The sequence below is a fragment of the Pleurodeles waltl genome, chromosome 3_1, assembly GCF_031143425.1.
Source record: "Pleurodeles waltl isolate 20211129_DDA chromosome 3_1, aPleWal1.hap1.20221129, whole genome shotgun sequence".
Classification (NCBI taxonomy): Eukaryota; Metazoa; Chordata; class Amphibia; order Caudata; family Salamandridae; genus Pleurodeles; species Pleurodeles waltl.
In genome coordinates, this window is record NC_090440.1 from 701,185,850 (window position 1) to 701,206,591 (window position 20,742).

At 48.3% G+C, this 20,742-nt stretch overlaps 1 protein-coding gene across 2 annotated transcripts in view; it reads left to right on the forward strand.

The window, feature by feature from the left end:
• HDAC1 (histone deacetylase 1) overlaps nucleotides 1-20,742 on the forward strand; it is a 160,622-nt gene that overhangs the window by 71,627 nt on the left and 68,253 nt on the right. For both annotated transcript variants that reach the window (XM_069223369.1, XM_069223370.1), the window contains exons 9-11: nucleotides 8,222-8,362; nucleotides 9,098-9,206; nucleotides 9,868-9,998. In XM_069223369.1, the coding sequence (XP_069079470.1) occupies nucleotides 8,222-8,362; nucleotides 9,098-9,206; nucleotides 9,868-9,998 (381 nt within the window). The remainder of the gene's footprint in view (nucleotides 1-8,221; nucleotides 8,363-9,097; nucleotides 9,207-9,867; nucleotides 9,999-20,742) is intronic.

Consider the following 20,742-nt stretch of genomic DNA (forward strand, 5'->3'; position numbering starts at 1 on the left):
GACCAGACTAGAAGAAACCAAAGGTGGATTCTGAAAGAAGGGGACCTGCAAAAGAAGGTGACAGTCCAGTCCAGGATGGAGTGTCCAGTGGGGGCAGGAGCCCACTATCCACCCTTCTGTGGATGAAGATCCGGGTCGACAGGAGAAGAGCAGCTGTGGAGCCCAGGAGTTGAAGAGTCGTCTTTGGAGCAGTGCAGATGGTGTCCCACGTTGGTCGTCTGGTCGCAGATACTCAGTGGTTTAGGAGAACCACCACCAAGCCTTGGCAAATGCTAGAAGAAGCAAAAGAAGAGTTGCAAGGCTGAAGGAGAGGCAAGGGCTCACCCTCTCCCAAGTTGGGCAGAGAGTACCAAGGGGACCACTCCAGACCACCACCGGTGATGCAGGACCACGCAGTAATGCAAGGTACTCCACACAGGTAAGTTAGGGACTTTGAATTAGAGCAATAACATATACAGGTTTTGTTAAAATGGCAATAAGCTATTTTAAAAGTAGACACTTGGTGCAAAAAGTTCCTGGGGTAGGTAAGTATTGGTTTGATTGTGAGGTAAGTAAGACACTTACAAGTCTCAGTTCCTGGGACTAGGCTACCCACTGTTGGGGGTTCAGGGCAACCCCAAAGTTAGCACAGCAGCAGCTCAGGGCCGGTCAGGTGCAGAGGTCAAAGTGGTGCCCAAAACGCATGAGAACACTATGATAACAGGGGTACTTTGGTTCCGGTCTGCCAGCAGGTGAGTACCCACGTCCTCGGGGGGCAGACCAGGGGGGTTTTGTAGAGCTTTTGGGGGGCAGGGGGTGGGGGGAGACAAGTGGACACACAAAACACACCCTCAGCGGCACAGGGGCGGCCGGGTGCAGTGTGCAAAGCAGATTTCGGGTTTTGGATAGGAAACAATGGAGGGACCCGGGGGTCACTCTGGCGGTGCAGGCAGGGCACAGGATGGCTTCTCGGACCTGCCACCAACTGGGCTAGGCAAAGGGTCGCCTGGTGGTCACTCCTGCACTGAGGTTCAGTTCCTTCTGGTCCTGGGGACTGTGGGTGCAGTGCTTGGTCCAGGCATAGGGTCCCTTGTTACAGGCAGTCGCGGTCAGGGGGAGCCTCTAGATTCGCTTTGCAGGCGTCGCAGGGGGGTCGTCTTGGGCTACTCACGAGGTCGCAGTCGCCTGGGAGTCCTCCCTGTGGTTTGTTCTCTGGATCTCGAGCCGGGGGCGTCAGGCGCAGAGGGTGAAGTCCCACGCTTCCGACGGGAAGAGTGAAGTTCTTTAAAGTTGCAAGAAAGTTGCAAAGTTGTTGTTGAAATTGAGCAGAGCCGCTGCTCACTGGAGTTTCTTGGTCCTTTTTTCCAGAGCAGCCCTCTGAGGCTTCAGAGGTCTCTGGTCCCTGTCAGATGTGTCACTGGTTGCAGGTTTTCGAGTTAGGAGACAGGCGGGGTAGGGCTGGGGCCAAAGCAGTCTTCTCTGCAGGGCTTGTAGGTCAGCAGTCTTTGTTTCTTCAGTTTGCAGGAATCTGATTCTTTTAGGGCGTACTTATGGTGACACTTTCTGCAAAACTGGAACAGTGTTTCCTCCATTGTTATGGACAAGAGGTCCCCCAGAACAGGCATTCTCACTGATCCGTTGGGTGGAGAAAAAACACAAAAAAAAACAACCTGTGCTCTTCTGTAACTTTCCTCTCCGGCAGCTCCCTGTCGACTATCTCTACTGGTTAGATGAACTTCGTACCAAACATCTTCTGACTTCTTCCAAAACTTTTTTCCTCGCTTTGGAGACCTGTTGGCAAATATCCAGACCCAATGGTGCAAAAAAAATAATCTGAAGATGGCGACTAAAGGTGGGAACAACCGGAGGAAGTAGGATGATGTCGAAAAGGGACGCCGAAAGCTGGTTTTCTCGACGCCCACCAAAAAAAAAAAAATCTAAAGAGAAGACGGACTACAAAACAGTAAATAATTCCAGACCAAACCACTAGGTGGTGGATTAATGCACAGCATGGGAATGGTTCTGGGGTGCCCCTAAATACTAAATTTAGGGGGGGTGTTTAGGTCAGGAGGGCAGTAGCCAACGGCTAATGTCCTGGAGAGTGGCTACACCCTCTGTGTGCCTCCTCCCTGAGTGGAGGGGGCCACATCCCTATCCCTATCCCTATTCCTATTGGGGGAATCCTCCAAAATCAAGATGGAGGATTTCTAAAGGCAGGGGTCAGCTCAGGACACCTTAGGGGCTGTCCTGACTAGTGGGTGACTCCTCCTTGTTTTTCACATTATCTCCCCTGGACTTGCTGCCAAAAGTGGGGGCTGTGTCCAGGGGGCGGGCATCTCCACTAGCTGGAGTGCCCTGGGGCATTGTAACATGAAGCCTGAGCCTTTGAGGCTCACTGCTAGGTGTTACAGTTCCTGCAGGGGGGAGGTGTGAAGCACCTCCACCCAGAGCAGGCTTTGTTTCTGGCCTCAGAGGGCACAAAGGCCCTCACCCCATGGTCAGTCCTGCACTGAATGATTGGATAAAATACCGGGGGCATCTCTAAGATGCCCTCTGTGTGCATTTTTGTTTTTTATAAATCCAACACTGGCATCGTGTGGGTTTATTATTCTGAGAAGTTTGATACCAAACTTCCCAGTATGCAGTGTAGCCAGTATGGAGCTGTGGAGTTCAATTTTGACAAACTCCCAGACCATATACTTAACATGGCCACACTGTACTTGCAATGTCTAAGAATAGACTTGGACACTGTAGGGGCATATTGCTCATACAGCTATGCCCTCACCTGTGGTATAGAGCACCCTGCCTTAGGGCTTTAAGGCCTGCTAGAGGGGTGACTTATCTATGCTACAGGCAGTATTTTGGGTGCATGGCATCCTGAGGGGGATGCCATGTCGACTTTGCCTTTTTCTCCCCACCAACACAAACAATCTGCAATGGCAGTGTGCATGTGTTAGGTGAGGGGTCCCTTAGGGTGGCACAACACATGCTGCAGCCCTTAGGGACCTTCCCTGGTCACAGGGCCCTTGGTACCACTGGTACCTTTTACAAGGGACTTATCTGTGTGCCAGGGGTGTGCCAGTTGTGGAAACAATGGTACATTTTTAGTGAAAGAACACTGGTGCTGGGGCCTGGTTAGCAGGGTTGCAGCACACTTCTCAGTCAAGTCAGCATCAATATGAGGGGGGGTAACTGCAACAGGGAGCCATTTCCCTATAAATAGCAATAAGCAAGAGTAGCCCTAGGGGGTGGGGGGGGGGGGTTGAGTCCAAACCATATACTAAGAAAGTGGAATGCAAACATAGGGCCCCCACCTAGGTAAGTAAATCGTTTAGAGGGGAGCTGGGAGTACTAGGAAACTACACAGATAAGTAATGCTGCAACACCCCTCCACCCCCCCCCCCCCCCCCCCAACTAGGAATGCAGGAGTAAAACACTGGATTTCCCCAAAACCACCACAAAGGATGAAAAGAAGACACGCAGAACAGCCTACAAGAAATCGGCAATGGATTACGGAAGATGAAGACGTGTTGAGAGAGAGAGAGAGAGAGAGAGAGAGAGGACCAAGTCCAGGGGGAGTAGGAGATACTAGGTACTCAGAGGTAACTTTTGGAGTTTGCCGATGAAGAAGGAAGACAGGTCAGCACTACAGCACAGAAGCTGAAGAGTTCCTGAGGCGTGGGAAAGGTGTCCCACGCTGGAAGCTGAATTGCAGATGGGTGTCGGTGAAGGATTTTCACCAACAAGCCTTGGCAAAGGCAAATTTGCGGTTGGAGGAAAAGAGGTGCTGCCGGGGACCAGCAAGGTCCAGGAGGACTCTACCCTGGAGAGGGAGTCACAGGGGACCCTCCATGTCACGGAAGGCCCACAGGAGCAGAGGCAGCACCCACAAGTGTCCCACAGGACAGGGACACAGAAGTTATTGATGCAGGCAACACATCACCACAGAAGTTGCTCCCACGTCGCCGGAGAACCACGGAGAGGCCAAGGAGTTGCAGGAGGGAGTGCTGGGGGCTGGAACTACATGTTGCCTGAAGTTCCCCGTGAAGGTGAAGCAAACAAGTCTTGGCAGCTGCAAAGGATACAGTGCACGGGGTTCTGTGTTGTGTGGAGTGGAAAGGACTTACCACCACCAAAGTGCGACAGCTGGTAGAGAGGACCAAGGGGAACTCTTCGGACCACCACCCGTGATGCAGGATCCACGCCACTCAGGATGAGAGGACTTCCACGCAGCCAGTTGTTGATGCAGCCAGGTACCTGCGGATACAGGGGAGTGAGGGCTTCACCCCAAGGAAGATCCCTTCTTCTTGTGCAGGCTGAAGAGTTGCAGTCTTCCGAGGATGCACAGCCGGGGAAATGTTGCAAAGCTGGCTGGAATTCTGGATACAATGTTGCAGAAGAGTCTTCCTCGTGGATCTGCAGCTTGTAGGTTCCTGGAGGGTTCATTTGCGGTTCCGGAGGCCAGAAGTAGAAGCAGAGGTTGCAGAGGAGTCCTGCTGGAATCTTGCTAGCCGAATCTGAGGCCCAACCCAGTAGAGAGACCCTAAATAGTCCTGAAAGGGGGATTGGTTGCCTAACCAGGTAAGCACCTATCAAGAGGGGGCTCTGACCACTCGGATACTCCCAGAGTTCCCTGCCTACCTTGGAATCAAGATCGCAGACCCCAGGGACCTTTGGAGGAGCTCTGAGCACCGCCCCTGGGGGTGGTGGTGGACAGGGGAGTGGTCATTTAACCTTTCCATTGTCCAGTTTCACGCCAGAGTGGGGGCTGGGGGGGTCTCTGAACTGGTGTAGACTGGTTTATGCAAGGAGGGCATCAAATGTTCTCTTCAAAGCATTGCCAGTGGCTTGGGGAAGCTACCTCTCCCAAACCTGGAGCACCTGTTTCCAAAGGGAGAGGATGGACACCCCTCTCCCAAGGGAAATCCTTTGTTCTGCCTTCCTGGGCTTGAGCTTCTCAAGCAACAGGCGGGCAGAAACCTGTCTGAGGGGTAGCAGCAGCTAGGCTGCCCAGAAAACCCTGCAAGACTGGTGGTAGCAATGCTGGTGGTCCTCTAAGGAGCCCCCCAGAGTGCATGAAATCATACTCCAAATACTTGCAACAGTATTTGGGTATGATTCTGACATGTTTGATACCAAACATGCCCAGGTTTGGAGTTATTATGTAGGTGGATATAGGTAGTGACCTATGTCCAGTAAACATATAAAGTGGCGACCCCGCACTCATGAAGACCAGTAAAATGGGGCTGGGATTCATGGGGGCACCTCTGCTAGCGAGGGATGCCCTTACACACAGGTACCTGCACCCTGACCTCTGTGCTGAGAGGGCCTACCATAGGGGTGACTTACAGTGACCTGGTGTAGTGACCTATAGTGAAAACAGATGCATGCACCAGTTTCACGCAGATTGCAATGGTAGGCCTGTAGAACCCTTTGCATTGGCTCCCTGTGGGTGGCAGAATAGCTGATGCAGCCCATAGGGATCCCCTGGAACCCCAATGCCCTGGGTACCTAGGTACCATATACTAGTGACTTACATAGGAGGACCAGTATGCCAATTGTAGGAAGAAAAAGGTACAGTTTGGAGGACAGAGCAAAACTACTGGGGTCCTGGTTAGCAGGAACCCTGTAGACACAGTCAAACATACTGACAACAGGCAGAAAATGGGGGTAACCATGCCAAGAAAGAGGGCACTTTCCCACAGCAACAAGTTACATTAATTTCGAAATAACTCCAAAGAAGCAGTTGTGAGTGAAATGTGTCTCACAAGTCAGTTCAATATCCCATTTCCAAACACACAAGCGTGCCCAGTCCTTTGGTTGTGACTGATATCAACCATATACTCAAAGAACAGAACCAGTTAAAGAACGAGAGCATGTCACTGATAAATCACTTATTAATTGAATTCCACACTTTGTAGAGCTACTGTATCATCACTGCATTTAAGGACGCTGATTCACTGAAAATAATTTTCAATCCAAACTTCTGTAATCATTTTAATATTCATTAATCAAGTCAGGAGGAATTTGATACCTTGAGGTACAAACTTTGGCAGTTCCATTTAGAAGTTAGCACAGCTGAGTTGGCAGCATGTAGCTCTCTACTTAACAATGGAGCTACCAGCCTCTCTCACAATATAAGTGACAGTTGTGAGTTTTTACTGACAGAACATGTAAAACACTATCTACTTTTCACTATGCTGAACCCTGCCTTAGGAATCAGTAGGCCTGTAGTAGAGGTGACTTGCATATATGGAAAAGGGAGTGTGGTGTTTTAAATTGTTTTAAATGGGAGAGTCGAGTGAGCAGTTTTAAACTCCTCTACCAGTCTGCAGTGGCAGGCTGGGTGACTAGGTTTTACCTTGTCCCTCTCAGGGTGGCACCACAAATGCTGCAGTTCCTGAGGGGACATTCTAACTTATAGGCCATGGATACTCCTTGTACCGCATACCAGGGACATAGTTTAATTTAATCAAGCTTACGTGTTTAAGGGTCAGGGCACTGATGTCTGGTTAGCAGGCCCCTGTGCACTCTGAGGCAAAACACCAGCAGCATCAGTCTAAAACCTTTGGGGGGTGACAATACAAAAACAGACAATTCCTTACAGTCTGGAAACTTGATACTAGCACAGCTTGCGAAAACTACTACTGCCAATGTGTGTGAAATCCAAAAAGTAGTAAATTTGTAGCCATTCAAGGAATACTTCTATGAGTGCTGATGTCCTACTTTTTGGTAACATGGTCAATATTTATATTTAAGATTCTGATCCAAAAAATTAACAAGTTAAAATCATTTAGTGAAATGAAAACTATAGGAAATACCAACCTTGTCATAGCAGACCCGACTCGGGGCCCTCAGATGAAACTACCAAACCTGGAATGCATTTGAATGGTATCACACCCCAAACACACTGAAGCTACCTTCCTGCCTGTCGCACCTGCACATGGTATTTCTCCTTCGGAACTCATGACTGCGGTGACATGAAAAACAATGGCTTGGAATACTTTCCTTGGGATCACTTTATTTTAAATGTATTTTCACTTCATGCGCTCTTAGTCTCTGCTACAAGAAGCCTTGATTGTAGAGTTACCAAATCTGTGCATGATATATAGTGCAACAAATATAATGTAAAATATATGATCTCTTCAAAATTCCAAAAAGAGTATTTTTGTTTTTTAGCATACCTTAAGACATCAGATTGTATCACTGCGTGGGCTGATATTTATTGAGTGATGGTTTTTAGAAACGTTCATGCCTCGTTCCACAGCAAGTCAGTAGTTTTGTAAATCCTACATGTGGCCTATATTCTTATTCTAGATGAAGCAACATAGTCTATTTAATCAAACCTATGATGTACTCCTACAGCGCACATTGTCAAACAATGTATTCAAAAGTGTGTTCATATAATATAAAGAAAAAGGAGGGTCTACTAAATAAAAATATTTGATTGGGATCACACAACTTGAACAAGCAAAGAAGTTTGTATCAATTCCAGGTTATCTGGTTTCACATTTGCAAAGTCAACCACCAGAAGGGTCTCTTGGTGTCTCTCGCAGTCCCGTTCACTTCAAAGGACATTGTTTTGTCTTCCATTCTTGGCTTACAACGAGCAAAGCAACAGAAAGCGGATCCAACTACATGGCGTACCATTAGCACCTGCGATGAGGGGGAGGGTCACTCAGCGCAGCCAGCATTGTGCACGTGTCCCTGGCCTGAGGGCTCCTGACTGGGTCAAGTGGGGAGGTCATCTGTGCTTTGCAGGCCCCTTTCCCTCCCCCTCAAGTTTCATGACTCCTCTGAACATACTGAGGGCCCCAGACCCAACTAACAAACTAAGAATGCATTTCTTGGGGATGTCTCACCCTGAACACCCTCCTAAAGGCATGTCCCTGCTAAGCAGTCCAACAAATTCAAAGATACATGGGTGTAGCAGAAACTATAATTAACTTATAACCAAGTATTGGGCAGACCCTATAAGAGACCTTGCTAAAGCATGTCAAAGGGACAGGTGGGAGGTGTGGTGGCAGAGCAAAGGCGGTGCGGGCCGGGGCTTGGGTGGAGGTGGAACTGTCTGCTCAGGCTGATTCCCTTCGACCTCTGTGATGGCCATTTTCGTTTTACTGTGCTTTGCAAATTCTTGTCCTTTTATTTGCCCTGCTTGCTAATGCAATGTCTGGTTCACTGTAGAACTAACTTTGAACACCACCAACACTAGACTTGAGTCTGTCTTTTTGTTCTGCAGGGCATGCCAAGTGCGTGGAGTTCATAAAGACGTTCAACCTGCCCCTGCTGATGCTTGGTGGCGGTGGTTACACTATCCGTAATGTGGCCCGCTGCTGGACCTTCGAGACAGCTGTAGCTCTGGATTCTGAAATACCAAATGGTAAGTGAGTGGGCTAGCAGTAGCAGCAGCCACAAGGAAAGGGCCCAGATGAGTGTTCACCTACTTTATGATCACCGTCAGCAAAGAATGGGCTCCCAGAAGTCCAACATAGGATTTAAAAAATGGTATAGAAGGGACCATACAGTAGCATAGCAATCTGCTTGAGAAGGAGCACGTACATGCTAGTCAATGGTACTGGGCAGCCAACTAGCATTGATGGTAAAGGGACACATTGCAACCAAGCTCCAGGCAGCCAGCAAGTATTAGTGGTTAAACCAGGTTTAGTACAGTGAGTTACCAGCAATAAAATACTGTGTAAGAGCCCTCCAAAACAGTGCTTGGGATGACCAAGATAGAATGCCTTCTATCAGTCTGGATTGCAAGTCGTTGTTCTTAAGTCAGTGGTATGACCAGATGCAGGATAAGTTATGGGGGGTTGGAGAGAGGTGCTGGGACCGTTGTGATGAGTTTAGGTCAGACATGAATCTGATTCAGTTGATGGGATTGGTCTGATGCCCTATTGTGTGCCCAATTACCTATTTGGAAGACGGTAATGGTGGTGGTGGTTGGTGGGGGTGGGATTGGGAGACAAGGGCTGCTGCCCTGAGGCTTGGAGGCAGATGGAAGGGACTGGTGGGGGTCAGGGAAGGGAAATAGTTAGGGTTGGTTCCTATATGTAGCAGTTAGCCTGAAACAGATTTTTCCTCCAGTGTGTGACTTCCACTCTGATTGCAGAGCTGCCATACAATGACTACTTTGAATACTTTGGACCAGATTTCAAACTTCACATCAGTCCATCCAACATGACGAACCAGAACACCAACGAGTACTTGGAGAAGATAAAGTGAGTGTGGTTGTGGCGAAGACTCCAAGACACTGCAGTTCTGTAATGCCTGTGGTCAGCCCTTGATTGACTCTTCACTCATGGCCCTCCCAATAAGACCGCATTGTACTTCCTCACTATGCTTGCATGTCCTACTCGTTCCTTGACATGGGGTGGGGTAGTGTGTTTGTGGCAATTTCTTTCTTTTTTAGATGTACACATATGCCTAGGTATATTGTCTCCAATAAGCAATGGGGTGTTCTTCCTGGGCTGAGGTATAGTGCACAGATGTACAATCTCTGGCTGTCTTGTTAAAACTCTGTCTCCCTTTCGGGTACACATATGGTTTCATCCGTTGTCCCAGCAGGAACTATTATCCTTATGGGCTGTGTACACATGCTTAGCTGTCCTGTCCCTGAGAAGTGTGGTTCCTTTCCTGGACTGTACACCTCAGAGTACCTACCTTCTATAGCTCCATGATTTAATTACCCTGGCCTAGTATTTGAAAAGGGCACACTTTCTGCTAGGGTTGTTAATGTAGTGAAGACTAAGGCTTCTTCTGATGTTTTATGCATGTCCTGTCTCTTGCTTTGAACATTAGCTTCTGCATATGTTTTATTCTGCTGTGGGAATGAATGGCCCCAGGATAGCTTGTTTTTAGTGTTAGCTTCATTTTTTTTAGGCAGCGTCTCTTTGAGAACCTGCGTATGCTTCCACATGCACCTGGTGTTCAGATGCAGGCCATCCCAGAGGATGCAGTTGCAGACGACAGTGCGGATGAAGATGATGAGGACCCGGACAAACGCATTTCAAGTATGTTTTCATTACTGTCCTGCATACATGTTTGATTATTGAGTGCATTTGAGAGTTAGACACAGATTTGGTGTTCATTTGAGGGTTAGACACAGATTTGGTGGGCTTTTTCTATGTGGTGGGAGAATCCTTGAACTTAAGTACTGTGGTGGTATTGGTCTCTGCAGCCACCTGTATTTTGACCAGTTAGTATGCATTGTGGGACAGAGACCAGTTTGAGTTTTCGGGATATGCCTGTGGTTGACAGCTATACTGTTTGGGGTGTACATAGTTTGTGGAGCTTCAATTTTTTGTGTATTGCCTGTGTGCAGCCTTTCCTGTGGCACCTTTTGAATAGCTGGCATACAGTAATAGGGCTGCATGTAGTGTGTGATGCTGCATTTTGTGTAGTGGGCGGCACCTCAGGGTCCTAGTTTTTAGAGGTGGCCGATCCACTGCTTGAGAAATGCTGTGTGCATAGCATGCGTTGCTGTAGATGCACATACTCTGCATACTCCTGCCATGTAGTGTTTTACTTGGATATTTGCAGGTTGTTTCTCTTGGAAGTCTTTTGAGTACCAGAATGCGTTGACACTCCACCCTTTGTGGGCAATGCGCATGGGCACTGACTCCTTGTTGGATTTTCTTTTTTTTCACCATTGGGTTCGGAAATGTACTGATGGGCCTCTGAGATTCGATGTGTTAGCCCTCTTTTTTTGGGGGGCCTACGAAGTGAATCGCCTACACCCAAAGTTGTAAGAACCGTCATTGTTTTTTCTCAATGACACCCTCCAGAGAGCGTCACCCCACCTAACCCCACCAATTTATTATCTGAACATCTGGGTCTTTGGCCCTCGTCAGAACGTCTTCTTTTATATCAACCTTACACAACAGAGAATGGAGATCCTTGCAGTGTAATCAACCAGACTTTCATAAGGTACTGCCACTGCTGCCACACGAAGTACCTGTGGTCAAATCACCACAAGGTTTTGTAAACTCTGCCTCTCCTCCAACCAGCACACTTTTACTTACCGTTGTCATTGATCATCTTCACTGCACCATTTATTGGTGCACCTATTGTGTACATTCTTGTAGGAAGCTGACTCTATATATGATATATCAAAATGAGATATTTTGCAGAGAGTCCAGGGGTTCCCTTTCTAGTGGACAGGGGCTTGCTTTAGCAGTCCCAAGGTGCTCTTTTAGGGGGTAGTGTGGTCAAGCAGCCTTAGGCTTATCAGAAAGGAGAATTAGACATCAGCAAATATACACACAGTAAATGAGAAGCACAACTCAATAAGAAGATCCTCACCAATTTACAAAAATAACAAGAATCTTTGTAAATGTTTAGGCACCAGGATCAACACGATCAAGTAAATACGTTTTGCAAAAAAATTCTCTATAGTTTGCATCATGAATCTTTTCTGGATTCCCATGCTGTGCATTATTCCACTATCTAGTGAGTTGGTCTGAAATTATTTACTGTTTTGTGTCCTTCTTCTCTTTAGATTTTTTTTTTTTTTTTTTGTGGGAGTCGACAAAACCACCTTTCGGCGTCCCTTTGTGACATCATCCGGTTGTTCCCACCTTTAGTCGCCATCTTCAGATTATTTTATTTTTTTGCACCATTGGGTCTGGATATTTGCCAACTGGTCTCAAAGCGAGGAAAAATTTTTGGGAAGAAGTCCGAAGATGTTTGGTGCGAAGTTCATCTAACCAGTAGAGATCGTCGACAGGGAGCTGCCGGAGAGGAAAGTTCCAAAAGAGCAGAGGTTTTTTTTGTGTTTTTTTTCCACCCAACGGATCAGTGAGAATGCCTGTTCAGGGGGACCGCTTGTCCATAATAATGGAGAGAACACTGTTCCAGTTTTGCAAAAAGTGTCACCATAAGTATGCCCTAAAAGATAAACATCCGGTGTGTAACCTCTTGCCTTCCAGTCAAACATTTGAGTGAGGATTGCATCACCTGTGCCATGTTTACGCTGAAGACCTTGAAGGTAAGAGCGATACAGAGGATGGCCCACCACCCGAGATGTGGGGCTCTCAAGTGACCATGAGAACACAGCAGGGGAAGTGGAGGGCAAAACATCAGGGGCACTCCTTTAAGACTTCCAAGTCGTAAAAAACAGACTTGCGAACACACAAGGGAGCCTCGGGTCAAAACACTCGCCGCCTGTATGCAGCACTCCTCACGGAGGCCTCGGTGGGGACTCCACTGGGTTGGAAAACTCAGAAAAAACCCATAACGTTGAAGGATGGAAGGGCAGAAGATGCGTTGAAAGTGCAACAGTCAGGAGCCGGTCACTTGAGCTCGACTACTGAGTCATTGTTGAAGGAGGGTCCAACATCGAAAACAAAGACCCCAAGCCACGATGAAAGGGCTGTTGACATAGAAAGAAAGAGGAAAAGGCTTGAGGCTGAAATGTCCACGCTTCTGGAAAGAAAGAAGGAATTTGACAAAAGTTTCAAAGATTTCAAAATTCCTCAAAAGGCTTTTAAGCCAAAATGCACATCTGAGATTGAAGTCAAGAAAATACAGCCACCACTTGCACCAGAACCTCAGGAAGAAGAGCTCTTCTATGAGGAGGAAGTAGATCAAAGTGGAATTTATCAGGCTTCAGAGGAAAATTGATACATTGATCAACAATGTGAAGACTGAGGCAAACTCGCCTGAAGAGGGTGTAGAATCTTACCCATCAAAGCCCTCAACTCCAGATGAATTTGAATGTACAATCTGGTCATAAAGAATGCATGTGACAAATATTATGTACAGCTCGAGGAGGATAAACCACAATCATGCTTCCTACTGGAAACCTTGCGGCCAAGTCAAGAAAGAAGGCAGTTTCTACCCATGCTTCCAAACTTCCTGGACCAGAGGAGAAAAGCTTTTAAGGAACCAACCACTTGTAGAGCTGTGACTCCAAGGGCTGAAAAGAACTATAAGTATTCCTCCAAGGACCTTGCGTATATAAAAGGCATTGTCCCTCCGGACTCTATAATGACATTGTAGGATAATGGCCCTTGTTGCAGTAACCCCTTAAATCCCCCTTCCCCAAACACACACTTTTTGCCTGATATTGATGCTGACTTGACTGAGTGTGTGCTGGGACCCTGCTAACCAGGCCCCAGTATCAGTGTTCTTTCACTAAAAATGTATCATCATTTCCACAATTGGCACACAGATAAGTACCTCTGTAAAAGGTACCAGTGGTACCAAGGGTCCCTGTGAGCAGGGAAGGGCCCTAAGGGCTGCAGCATGTGTTCTGCCACCCTAAGGGACCCCTCACCTAACACATGCACACTGCCATTGCAGATTATGTGTTGGTGGGGAGAAAGGGGCTAAGTCGACATGACTCCCCCCTCAGGGTGCCAGGCACACCAAACACTGCCTGTGGCATTGGTAAGTAACCCCTCTAGCAGGCCTTAAAGCCGTAAGGCAGGGTGCACCATACCACAGGTGAGGGCATAGCTGCATGAGCAATATGCCCCTACAGTGTCTAAGTCCATTCTTTGACATTGTAAGTACAGTGTGGCCATAATAAGTATATGGTCTGGGAGTTTGTCAAAATGAACCCTACAGTTTCATAATGGCTACAATGAATACTGGGAAGTTTGGTGTATCACACTTCTCAGAATAATAAACCCACACTGATGCGAGTGTTGGATTTATTTTTAAAAAAATGCACAGAGGGCATCTTAGAGATTCCCCCTGTATTTTACCCAGTCCTTCAGTGCAGGACTAGCTGGTCTGTGCCAGTCTGCCACTGAGAGATGAGTTTCTGACCCCATGGGGTGAGAGCATTTGTGCTCTCTGGGGCCAGAAACAAAACCTGCATTGGGTGGAGGTGCTTCACACCTCCCCTCGCAGGTACTGTAACACCTAACGGAGAGTCTCAAAGGCTCAGGCTTTGTTACAATCCTCCAGGGCACTCCAGCTAGTGGAGTTGCCCAGCCCTGGACAAAGCCTCACTTTTGTGGCAGGTCCAGAGGGATGACTAGGAAAAACAAGGAGGAGTCACCACCTCAGCTAGGACCACCCTACGGTGTCCAGAGCTGAAGTGACCCCCTCCTTGCAGAATCCTCCATCGTGGTTTGAAGGACAGGGACCAATAAGGTTAAGAATGTGCCCCCCTCCCCAAAGGGATTGGGCACAGGAAGGGTGTAACCACCCTCAGGGATAGTAGCCATTGGCACCCAGCACCAGCAACACAGGCCCGGGCAGGTGCAGAGGTCAAACAGGAGCCAAAATAATGTGGGCGCCTATGGAGATAGGGGGTACTCTGGTTTCAGTCTTCTGGCAGGTAAGTACCCATGTTCTCAGAGGGCAAACCAGGGGGTGGTTTGGAGGAGTACTGGAGGGGCCCCGAGTAGGCACAAAAACCACACCCTCAGGGGCACGGAGGCGGCCGGGTGCAGTTTGCCAACAGGGCGTCTCGTTCTAAATAGACCTCTGTGGAGGGACCTGGGGTCACTTAGGCGCTGCAGGCAAGGCAAAGGGGGGCCTCTCGGGCAAGCCACCGACTGGGCAAGGGTGAGGGCCACCTGCTGGTTGTTACTGCACTGGTGGTCTGTTTTTCACTGGCCTGGGGGCTGCGGGTGCAGTGCTTCTTCCAGGCGTCTGATATCTTAGTCCTGGGCAGTTGCCGTCAGGGGGGTCCTTGGGATTCATGGGGGTGCAGGGAGGTCAGCCCAGGGTGGACATGTTGTCTGAGTGGCCTGGGGGTCCTTTCTGGATAGTTGCTTTCTCTAGACACAGGCCGGGGGCGTCAGTGCAGAGTGTTGGGGACTCATACTTCTGGAGTGAGGAGGGAGTCCCTTTTAAAGATGGATGTCTTCTTGTTGGGCAGAGCTGCTGCCCACAGGAGTTCTTGGTCCTCGGTGATGGAGGCAGTCACCTGGAGGCTTTTCAGGGGTTGCTGGTCCTGCAGAACGCATCGCTTCTCGGTTGTAGGGTCTTTGAAACAGGAGACAGGCCGGTAGGGCTGGGGCCAAGTCATTTGTCTCCTTTTCTTTTCTGCTGGGTTTTCAGCTCAGAAGTCCTTCTTGTGAGGTTGTCCGGGATTTGACTAGCTTGGTTCAGGGAGCCCTTAAATGCAAGGTTTAGGGGTTAGAGGGCAGTAGCCAATGGCTACTGTCCCGGAGGGTGGCTACACCCTCCTTGTGCTCACTCCCTTTGGGGAGGGGAGCACACTACTGTCCCTATTGGTCCCTGTCCTCCAAAGCAAGATGGAGGATTTTTCAAGGAGGGGGGGGGTCCTTTCAGCTCTGGACACCCATGGGGTGGTCCTGGCTGAGGGGGTGACTCCTCCTTGTTTTTCTCATTATCCAGCTGGACTTGCTGCCAAAAGTGGGGCTTTGTCCGGGGCTGGACATCTCCACTAGCTGGAGTGCCCTGGGGCATTGTTACACGAAGCCCGGAGCCTTTGAGGCTCACTGCTAAGTGTTAGTTCTGCAGGGGGGAGGTGCAAAGCACCTCCACCCAGTGCAGGCTTTGTTTCTGGCCCCAGAGAGCACAAAGGCTCTCGCCTCAGGGGGTCAGAAACTCATCTCTCAGTGGCAGGCTGGCACAGACCAGCCAGCCCTACACTGAAGGATTGGGTAAAATACAGGGGGCATCTCTAAGATGCCATCTGTGTGCGTTTTTTAATAAATCCACACTGGCATCAGTGTGGGTTTATTATTCTGAGAAGTTTGATACCAAACTTCCCAGTATTCAGTGTAGCCATTATGGAACTGTGGAGTTAATTTTGACAAACTCCCAGACCATATACTTAATATGGTCACACTGTACTTACAATGTCTAAGATTGGACTTAGACACTGTAGGGGCATATTGCTCATGCAGCTGTGTCGTCACCTGTTGTATAGTGCACCCTGCCTTAGGGCTTTGAGGTCTGCTAGAGGGGTGACTTACCTATGCCACGGGCAGTATTTTGGGTGCATGGCATCCTGAGGGGGATGCCATGTCGACTTTGCCTTTTTCTCCCCACCGACACACAATCTGCAATGGCAGTGTGCTTGCATTAGATGAGGGGTCCCTTAGGGTGGCACAACACATGCTGCAGCCCTTAGGGACCTTCCCTGGTCACATGGCCCATGGTACCTTTTACAAGGGACTTATCTGTGTGCCAGGGGTGCACCAATTGTGGAAACAATAGTACATATTTAGTGAAAGAACACTGGTGCTGGGGCTTGGTCAGCAGAATCCTAGCACACTTCTTAGTCAAGACAGCATCAACATCTGGCAAAATGTGTGTGTGGGGGTGGTACTGCAACAAGGAGCCATTTTCCTACAAACTAAGAGTTCAAAGTGCTACCATTTGGTGTAACCGCATCACCAAATGTTTAGCGGTGTTTGTAGCGTTCCTCAGGATACAACACGTACATGTCTTCCCATATCTCGACGACTGGCTTATAAAAGCCAGTACACTTCAAATCTGTCAACAACATACTCAATAAACATCCTACACAATCTACGATTCACCATCAGTTTCTAAAAATCTCACCTGCAACCATCACAAATACAACTGTATTTAGGGGTAATTCTAAACACTCAATCAGCTTTGGCATACCCAAACCCAGCTAGGATTCAAGCATTTTTCACAATCTCATATTGTAACTACAATACAACCACACTTATACAGTGAAGTTGGTGATGAAACTATTTGGGATGATGGCTTCATGCATAGCAATAGTAAACAATGGTCTCAGGCACACGGTCAGATTCAGGATCTAGTGTTGTAGGACCGCCAGACTCACCGCGCTCTGCATTGGTGGAATTCCATCAACCCATCAAAAGGGCGGCCCATTCAGGACCTTGTGCCTCAGACCATAATCACAACAGATGCATCAATGATGGGTTGGGGAGCTCATCTCAACAACCTCACTATACAGGGGGAATGGGACTCAATCCAACAAACTTATCACATAAACCACTAGCAGTATTCGTAGCACTCAAAGCTTTTAAGACACAAATCACACACAAAATAGTATTAAGGACAGACTATATGACCACAATGTATTATCTGCAAAAACGGGGGAGGGGTGTGGGGGGGACACGTTCATCACAATTGTCCCTTCTAGCACAGACAATTTGGAAATGGGCAATTCACAATCCCATTCAGTTTGTGGCAGAGTATATCCCAGGGATACACAATCAACTAGCGGACCTCTTAAGCATAACGCAACAACAAATGCACGACTGGAAGATTCACCCACAGGTGATTCAACAATACTTCCAAATGTGGGGAACACCAGAAAGACCTTTTTGCCACAAAAGAAAACGAAAAAAGCCAAATCTTTGCATCCAGGTACCCACACCTTCAATCCAAAGGCAATCCTCTATGGATGAATTGGTCAGGGATATTTGCTTACGCTTTTCCACCTTTCCCACTAATTCCATTTCTGATCAAAAAGATGAAACAAACCTCACTCACCATGATACTCATAGCCCACGTGTGCACGTCCGCATTGGTACACAACACTTTTAGACCTGTCTGTAATAACACATCGCAAACTACCAAACCAACCAAATCTGTTGACTCAAAGGAAAGGTCAAATCAGACATACTAATCCCAGTATACTCAACCTGGCGATTTGGCTTCTGAAGTCAGTTTGGCTACTTACAACTTCCATCAGAATGTATGGATATTCTAAAAGAAACACGCAGACCGACAACTAGCCAATGTTATGCAGCAACATGGAAACGTTTTGTTTACTATTTTCAGCCTAAAAACATTGACCCACTTCAACCATCAGTACAAGATATTATTTGCTGTTAGTTATATTTACAAAAAGCAAATCTCGCATATTCCTCTATTAGAATCTGTAAAGAAATGGCTCCCTGTTGCAGTTACCCCCCCACTTTTTGCCTGATACTGATGCTGACTTGACTGAGAAGTGTGCTGGGAACCTGCTAACCAGGCCCCAGCACCAGTGTTCTTTCACCTAAAATGTACCATTGTTTCCACAATTGGCACAACCCTGGCACTTAGGTAAGTCCCTTGTAACTGGTACCCCTGGTACCAAGGGCCCTGATGCCAGGGAAGGTCTCTAAGGGCTGCAGCATGTCTTATGCCACCCTAGGGACCCCTCACTCAGCACAGACACACTGCTTGCCAGCTTGTGTGTGCTGGTGGGGAGAAAATGACTAAGTCGACATGGCACTCCCCTCCGGGTGCCATGCCAACCTCCCACTGCCTGTGGCATAGGTAAGTCACCCCTCTAGTAGGCCTTACAGCCCTAAGGCAGGGTGCACTATACCACAGGTGAGGGCATATGTGCATGAGCACTATGCCCCTACAGTGTCTAAGCAAAACCTTAGACATTGTAAGTGCAGGGTAGCCATAAGAGTATATGGGCTGGGAGTCTGTCAAAAACGAACTCCACAGCTCCATAATGGCTACACTGAATACTGGGAAGTTTAGTATCAAACTTCTCAGAATAATAAACCCACACTGATGCCAGTGTTGGATTTATTAAAAAATGCACACAGAGAGCATCTTAGAGATGCCCCCTGTATTTTACCCAATTGTTCAGTGTAGGCTGACTGGTTCCAGCAGCTTGCCACACTAGAGACATGTTGCTGGCCCCATGGGGAGAGTGCCTTTGTCACTCTGAGGCCAGTAACAAAGCCTGCACTGGGTGGAGATGCTAACACCTCCCCCAGGCAGGAGCTGTCACACCTGGCGGTGAGCCTCAAAGGCTCACCCCTTTGTGCCAGCACCGCAGGACACTCCAGCTAGTGGAGTTGCCCGCCCCCTCCGGCCCCGGCCCCCACTTTTGGCGGCAAGGCCGGAGAAAATAATGAGAAAAACAAGGAGGAGTCACTGGCCAGTCAGGACAGCCCCTAAGGTGTCCTGAGCTGAAGTGACTCCAACTTTTAGAAATCCTCCATCTTGCAGATGGAGGATTCCCCAATAGGATTAGGGATGTGACCCCCTCCCCTTGGGAGGAGGCACAAAGAGGGTGTACCCACCCTCAGGGCTAGTAGCCATTGGCTACTAACCCCCCAGACCTAAACACGCCCTTAAATTTAGTATTTAAGGGCTTCCCTGAACCTAAGAATTTAGATTCCTGAAACTACAAGAAGAAGAAGACTGCCGAGCTGAAAAACCCCTGCAGAGGAAGAACAGAACACACCAACTGCTTTGGCCCCAGTCCTACCGGCCTGTCTCCTGCCTTCCAAAGAACCCTGCTCCAGCGACGCTTTCCAAGGGACCAGCGACCTCTGAATCCTCTGAGGACTGCCCTGCTTCGAAAAAGACAAGAAACTCCTGAGGACAGCGGCACTGCTCCAAAAGAACTGCAACTTTGTTACAAGGAGCAGATTTAAAGACCCCTGCAACTCCCCGCAAGAAGCGGGAGACTTGCAACACTGCACCCGGCAACCCCGACTCGACTGGTGGAGAACAACCAACTCAGGGAGGACCCTCCGGCGACTCTACGACTGTGAGTAACCAAAGTTGTCCCCCCTGAGCCCCCACAGCGACGCCTGCAGAGGGAATCCCCAGGCTCCCCCTGACCGCGACTGTCTGAACTCCATTTCCCGACGGCTGGAAAAGACCCTGCACCCGCAGCCCCCAGCCCCTAAAGAAACGGAACTTCTGTGCAGGAGTGACCCCCAGGAGGCCCTCTCCCTTGCCCAGGTGGTGGCTACCCCAAGGAGCCCCCCCCTTGCCTGCCTGCGACGCTGAAGAGATCCCTTGAACTCTCATTGAACATCATTGAAAACCTGACGCGTGTTTGCACACTGCACCCGGCCGCCCCCGCGCTGCTGAGGGTGTACTTTTTGTGCTGACTTGTGTCCCCCCGGGTGCCCTACAAAACCCCCCTGGTCTGCCCTCCGAAGACGCGGGTACTTACCTGCTGGCAGACCGGAACCGGGGCACCCCCTTCTCTCCATTGAAGCCTATGTGTTTTGGGCACCTCTTTGACCTCTGCACCTGACCGGCCCTGAGCTGCTGGTGTGGTAACTTTGGGGTTGCTCTGAACCCCCAACGGTGGGCTACCTTGGACCCAAACCTGAGAATTGTAAGTGATGTACTTACCTGACAAAACTAACAAAAACTTACCTCCCCCAGGAACTGTGAAAATTGCACTGTCCACTTTTAAAACAGCTTATTGTGTTTTATGTAAAAAGTATACATGCTAATGTAATGATTCAAAGTTCCTAAAGTACTTACCTGCAATACCTTTCAAATGAGATATTACATGTAGAATTTGAACCTGTGGTTCTTAAAATAAACTAAGAAAAGATATTTTTCTATAACAAAACCTATTGGCTTGGATTTGTCTCTGAGTGTGTGTTCCTCATTTATTGCCTGTGTGTATGTACAACAAATGCTTAACACTACTCCTTTGATAAGCCTACTGCTCGACCACACTACCACAAAATAGAGCATTAGTATTATCTCTTTTTACCACTATTTTACCTCTAAGGGGAACCCTTGGACTCTGTGCATGCTATTCCTTACTTTGAAATAGCACATACAGAGCCAACTTCCTACAGAATCCATTTAACAGCAATAGCTGCTTACCTCCAAAACAGACAACATAATTCCCTGTTTAGTATTCCTGTTACAAAGGCTTTTATGGATGGTCTATTCTACCTAGAGCTCCACCAGCCCCTGTGTGAAATCTTAATATTGTACTCACCAGACTTACAGGGCCACCTTTTGAACCCATGCATTCTTGGCCTCTTCAGTTTTTACAATGGAAGGTTTATTTTTTGGTAGCAATCACTTCTTTAAGGAGAGTTGGTGAAA